The 6936-nt window shown below is 42.3% G+C and overlaps 1 protein-coding gene across 1 annotated transcript; it reads left to right on the top strand. All coding sequences in view use genetic code 11, as the record gives it.

Annotated features, from left to right (window-relative positions):
- Positions 1 to 121: 121 nt before the first annotated feature.
- Positions 122 to 5975, top strand: EGR_07097 (hypothetical protein; the record flags this gene model as incomplete). Its single annotated transcript, XM_024496346.1, has 3 exons — positions 122 to 181; positions 3387 to 3484; positions 5786 to 5975. 3 exons carry the CDS (start codon positions 122 to 124, stop codon positions 5973 to 5975), a joined length of 348 nt encoding a protein of 115 aa, XP_024349273.1.
- Between the last annotated feature and the right edge of the window lie 961 nt (positions 5976 to 6936).

The following is a 6936-nucleotide window of genomic DNA, read 5'->3' as shown; positions in this document are numbered from 1 at the left end:
AGCAGAACATTTTGAGACGCTTTCGCAGCAGAGACGAGTTCGTACACGTATGGCCTGATGATATTGACCTCCAAAACCGCTGTACCATCACTAGCATGAATCTGTCAAGTGGAGGTACGAGATGAAAGTCGTTTTACTGCATCGTTTAGAAGTAGATGAGTGTGTTGCTTACTTGCATTATGTGTGTGTTCCTTTGGGATAACTAGTTGCTTTTCCTCATACAACGCTCGATACTGCCCGTGTGTTGTGGGTTGAGCACCTGCAGCTGTGGTTGAAAAATGTGGATTTTAAGGGCTCCTTCTTAGAATTTAGCTGGAATACGCTGTTGGTTCAGTCTGCATTTGGTACCGGATGTGGCTATTCCTTAAGCGCCAGTGTTAAGTCCTCTGACGTCACTTCACGTTGTAATAGCGACATCAAGTAACTTCTTCAAGTGGTGACCTCATTTTGCAGATAGAATATTTGCCATTTCTTTATAGCATTGTTTTAGCAATGAGGTAGCGCAGTGTGACATGAGGCACTGGTAATTCAATGTGGTAAAGTCTGGAGGAAAATCCAAAATTGAGGTGGACCACTGCGTTAAGACGAAACATTTCATTGTGAAGAAGATCTAGTCCATAGCGCTGTTAAAGGTGAAGAAGCCAATGGAGGCGTATATGTGTGAGAATGTAACAAATGTGGTTATCACAGTATTGACGTACTTCAAAAAAAACCAACGTCAGTCGACGATAGAAGCGGTCAAATTATCGGGTTGGAATGTGTTGCCTATCATGAATGAGCCAATGGCAGCTGCCACTGCTGACTGTTTGGACAAATAGGGTTGACAGTCAGCGCAACTGGGAAGAAGAGGAAGCAGAAGAAAAAGAAGATAAGGATGATTGCCTCCTTTGAACTTGGTTCCCTGAGCGCAAAGCAAAACTCGCTTCAAGCAAGTACTGTGGATTATTTTGGAAGAAGGATGACAAATTCGATTTGAGCAGAAAGCTGGTGTGTACTACACTAAGTGTGATTGGCGCGCTTTCGCCACAGACAGTACATGGATTAGTGTCAGTTTGAATGACAATGTAGTTGTGAGGGCGAATCGACGCCATCTCCTTCCCTAACGCGCCTCTTGCAAGTGATGGGAAAGGAACAAATGAAAAATACCTGCCTACTTTTGGTAGTATTTCAATGTTCGAGAGCGTCTGGATTTGAGTAATAGGTGCTGCTCTGGCAACCGAATAGGGTTTTGAAGCCCCACATTATGCTTCTTGTATATATTGCTGACCAGTATCTCTTTTGTACATTTCACAAATGCTGTCTTTGAATACAATGGGTGTTTAGTTCAAACCGGAACTTTGCTTTTATCTTTGGAGAAGTGGTGTTGTCCTGCTCTTTCACTAGCCCAAACTGTCTGTTGAAAATTTGTGCAATGGGTGCATAATATTTCACGCATTCAACTTGACATTGTTTTTGACGGGATAAACCATCATGGAAAGAAAATAATCAGTTCTGCCCCTAAGAGTCGCATAGTAGGTCAACCCTCTCCCTCCGCAAGCATTTTTATTCTGCAAATACTTCCTTTCATAACTCAAGTTGAATTTCGCTAGAATCAGATGTCACATGTGAGCCCCTCCCGAATGCCCTGTTCTTATTGGCCGGGACTACTATTGACTCCTCTGTCAAGCTGTCAAGTCGTAAATTCACCATCGGGGTTAATAAAAAGCAGATTTGATAAGTCAGAGTTGTGAGACTGGGTGCAGACATAAAATGCCTTTCCTAGCAGTCGCTACCTCAGTATACGTACTAATGCCGCCATCTGTATCAGGCTTTAGTTAAAAGTCCATTCCACGTTTTCTGATTTGACTGGGTGTGGAGCCTCTGCTCTCCTGGTTTTAATAAAACGCGACACTAGGAAAATATTTTGGCGCATCTTTAAGAGAAAGAAGGAGAAAAAGCAAAAGGAAGAAGAACATGAGGGGGAAAGATGTAAAAATGTCATCATGGTAACTGCGCCTGTCTGGATGTGGTTAATGTTGTGAGACAGCTCAACCTCTCATTCACTGGCACGACGCCCTTTCTTTTTATTTCGGCCTCTAAACGATGTGAGTCTTGGAGGCACCTTCGAACTACAGCTAGTGGTTGAGCCGCACACTTCACTCACGACTTTCACCACATGAAGCAACTTTTTCTAAGCTGACAATTCAAGGCCACCATGGTTAGGCGGCGTGAGCCTCTGCCAAATTCTGTTGCCACACTCAGTGCTTTTTAACATTTCTGACGGAGACAAAATTGCACTCAAATGCCTTTTGTGGTGATTATTTTTCTACGCTCCTCTGTGTTGTGCATCTACGCGACTACAAAGCAGTGAGAGAAGTGATAACATGGACAATAACATTACGTGAGTCCCCGTAGTTATGCAGGCAGACGACGTTCATTTCTAGTCTATGCAGCAGACTGCTCGAAGAACATATAAAACCTCCCAAAGGTATGGTAGGTAAAGCTATAAGCAGTAAAGCTTAGCATTACACCAAATTTCATTGCCTTTGTAGCAAGGGTGGGGTTATTCTAATCAAGAAGCTAGTTTGTTGACAATTCCTCACCCACTATTTCAGAATCGTCATTTCAATATGGTTTTGTGAAGAAGCGTACTTCTGCGATGGGTAAAATCTACTGGCTCGACGATCGAAAGATTGGTAGGTGGGAAGTGTGTGGAGTGATAAAAACTTCCTTAAGCTCAACAAGTTAAGTTTTCTTAGCCGGAGTGGGTAATTAGGACACAAGGACTTCATCGCCGACGTCTTTTTGCCGACACGTGTTTATGTGTATGGGCAAAAGACGAATAAGGGTGGTTCTGTTCTCTTGTAAATTGTCTCCTTATAATAGTTTCCACCCTACCGTGGTGTGCACAGATTGTGGTCGATGAGAAGAGTTGACTGAGAGCCGGAATAAGAAATACCCTTGAGAGTTTGCAAATTCAAGCTGCGAAAAGACCTAGGAGAAGCATGAATGTGCAAGCTACCCAGCAGAAAAGAGTAGGATCGTTTTCGACTGTGCACAAAGACAAGGTTGAATGCGATTCGCTGGAGGTGATAAAACGCCCTCCTACAGATGTTCAAGCTAAACTTCAATTTGTTGCACTGCAGACAAGCTCCTTCGATATGGCTAAAACTTTGCTTTTTGTGCAAATGGATGAATAAGTCGTGGCACTGTGTGGCGCAGCATCTTATTACCCTTCTCCCATCACTCACGCCATCGTTCTGAAACTGCAACAGGTCACGACATAAACCACACATTGTTAACAGATTATCAGCTTCTCATGTCAAAAATTAGAAAGCACGTCACATCATAAATGAGGTGATGCTGATCAGCTGTCTGCTGTCTACTTTCTGTTGTATCTTGGAAAGCAAAACAAAAAGAAATTTCAGGCAAAGGGATTACCTGAACTTGAATTAACACCTCCGCTTACGATGTGCCTTACTGACATTGAAGTTGAAGGATACGGGTAAGAGAAAGGGGAAGAATTCCAAAGAACACGCAGCCTTAGAGGCAAGTCACGTCTCATCATATCCTACCAGCAAGCCATTTGCAGCTCCGATGCGTTCCTTAATCCGTTTCTCGTTCCATCATATTTTTAAAGGAACGTCCTACCAGCAGACCATTTGGGACACTGCAAGGATGCTCAATCCATTTCTACGCGTAGATTATAGCTAACACACTCCCTCTATTGATACACAGAAACAAGTTGGCATGGATTACATTGTGCACATTCTACGCAATTTCAAACAAAAAGAGACCATTTAGACTGATTTAATTGTGTGCAACCTACTTCACACCACTCTACTCTATTCTACTTTACTTGAATGCATTCGAATGCACACCACTCCTGGTCCTAGTCAACATTACTCCACTTTTCACCTTAGCCTCTGGCCGGAAATCATGGAGAAGTTGGCAAACAAAGATGAAAGAAAAGAAGCTTGAGTAATCAGTTACTCGATCCTACCAATGCAAACCGTGGTATTGGAACCAGTGGACTAGACAGCTTCTGAACAGACTGTAGACACTCAATATCGAACACATGTGGATTGATAGTGGTGAGAATGCACACACTCTGGAGTCCTGGTATATCGCAGTTATTGTCGAGTTCTGTGAACCAAATGACATTTAACATTAAGTGGTTACGGGGCTAACAATAGAAGATTTGGCACCGCATCACCGACTGCCCGTTAAACACATCGCCTCGTGATCGCGTCGAGTGACACTTAGTGGCTAATCATTGCAATAAACTTCTTACGCAATGGTCATGTCAGATGGTCGAGGAAGGTTCGAGTCATCGAATACTATATTACCCCCTTAGATGCAGTAATCTGGTGTAGCATAAAATGCTGGAGTAGGACTTTCCTCAAAATACATAAGTGACAATTGAGACATCTAAGACATCTGATCCAAGTCCAATAGGTCCCCAATAGATAGTTGAAATGACAGTGACCCAAAATCTGTCATAGCTTCATGCCACGCCATTTGTCAAGGGAGGTTTCACCTCATGACAATGTTTCGAGCATTCCTATGTGTAAGCAAGAAAGACGATTAAGCCGCGCAGCAATGTTTGTGTTCATGGTAACTCTGCGCAACTAAATATGATTGCAATCGTTAAACAGCTTGATCTCTCACTCAACGGCACTCTCATTGCACATACACTTGACATTCCTTCTCCGCCTCTAATTTCTACCTCCGCAAAGCTGGTACACGCGAAGTTGGCGATGTGATGAGCGTCCACCTCGTAATCACCTTCAAACTACAGTCAGTAGTTGACATCAAACACAAGCTCCACCTGCGCCTATCACCACGTCTAGCAACTTTTCGCTTTAACGTAGACGGTTCAAGAGCCCTGTGGATAGACGACGTGAGCCTGCTTCCAATTCCGTTATCGAACTCAATGGTCCCCTTTGATTTTACTAGTCATTATATCTTAGTCTCCTCTGTGATTAGCATCTACGAGGCTGCAATGTAGTGGAAGAAGTGACATTATGGATAATAGCATCACATAATTTTTTGAGTAGCTCTGTGAACAAACACCGCCCATTTCTAGACTATGCAGCAGAGTGAATGAGACCTTACAAGGGTACAAAAAATCACATCATACGTCACTTCAACTGTCTTATTCTAGGTGGAGATGATCTGTTCAAAGTGTCAGTTTGTTGACAACTACCGAATAAGTTAAACTTGAGTTATCTTTTCTCATCCACTATTCGATTGTCATTATATAGTTGCAATATGTTTTGTGTGGAATTAAACTTCTCTGCCAAGTGAATTTGTTGAAAGATTAGTAGACAGTGATTGTCTTGTTCCTCCTTAGTTCACGTCTAAATCTGCTCTTCTTCTTTTGAGAGTAGAGCAAGCCACGTTGGGCTTTTTCTGAAATCCGACTTTAACGCTACGATATCATCAAGTTAGTCCCCTACCGAGTCTGGTAATCAAGGTACAATTTCTCCATGACTTGCGTGACAAAGCCGGGGAGGTATGTGATTGCTGACTGGGTGATGGAGACACAACGTGATTCTATTATCAGGCAATTTGTATCACTTTGAATGGCCTTGACCTCACTCTAGTTATAAGTACACATAGGGTTTGTCTTCATGTCATAGTGGCTAACGGGAGCAGAACGAGAGCTCAAATAGAGAAATATCCTTGAATGGTCTGTATATTCGGATTACAAATTATAAGTTCAACGAGGCTCAAACGGGAATGATTTCTGTAGTTGTCGATCTGGCTAGCACCTTTTCAATTGACATACTTTACCTGAAAGTAATGGTGAATTAGATCTTCCTGATCTATGGGACACTTTTACAACTGATGCATTCTCTCAAAATGTGCTTGCTGTGATAGAGAGCAGTCAAAGAAAAGGCGAGGAATGTACTATTGTAAGCAGACTTTTAAGACAGAAATTGTCGAATTATTTCCATCCATCATTTAATGTGTCAAATCTTTCTTTATGAGAACGCACAGGAGTTATACCTTCCAACCTAAAACAGATTATTTGATTGTGTAAAGTCGCCAATGGTTAGGTGCTCCTCACGTTTTGTCATACTTTCTCCACTAAACAATTCAAATTGAAACGCTCCATTCAAAAGGTAAGCGAACTACTCTGCGTAACGATGTGCTAACTTATTTTCCAAAATCATGTTATTTCTTGTGCTCAGTAGGTTGAACATAAATGTCACAATTACTTGACACTGATGCTTCATCATTTCATAATAATTGGATGGATGAAGTCTTGTCGTAAGCCAGTCTTGTGGCAGACCGCGTGTAGATGGTGGTGAGGATAATGTCATCTACAAGACAGCATCCCGTATTCACAGTCACGACCAAATTCAGTAATTATTCATCAAGAAGTAGACTTGGATTCACCTAGTAGAGGTTGAACATTGCATAAATTTCTGTGAACCCAAAATAATTTTATAGTTTTACTCTGTGGTTAATCCTATGTGGTACAATGACTGTTCTTCCTCAACTTGCTTATTACTTCCTCGAGATAAATCACTCAAGTTGGACACATGTATCCCCTCCCCCATTCCAATCATATTTGAAGAAGAGAAGGAACCCAGGGAGGTCAAAAATTGCAACCTCCTTTATTGATGCGACGCGAGGGGACTACCTGCTTTGCACTCAGTCAAGTTAACAAATTTGACTCCGTTTGGGGACTTCCAAACTTGGACAACTTATTTAAGCCTCACCCGCCAAACCCATGACATGTTTATGTCATTACCGGAGTTGTGCCCTGAACATACGCCAACCACTTCTCTTACCACTGAGGCTGACAGCTTCCCCACCCTTCTGTAGCACAATAAAGTCACCTCCGGAAATACAAGCCTGGTCCTCAGGGGCAACTCAGCAGCCACATTGGAAGCAGTAGCGGAATATTTTCAATGTTTTTCGTTCTTGTGAAAAAGTATGGCA

The sequence above is a fragment of the Echinococcus granulosus genome (genome assembly GCF_000524195.1).
Source record: "Echinococcus granulosus chromosome Unknown EG_S00069, whole genome shotgun sequence".
NCBI classification, from domain to species: Eukaryota; Metazoa; Platyhelminthes; class Cestoda; order Cyclophyllidea; family Taeniidae; genus Echinococcus; species Echinococcus granulosus.
The sequence above is the reverse complement of the archived record's forward strand: the minus strand, read 5'-3'. Positions and strand labels throughout refer to the sequence as shown.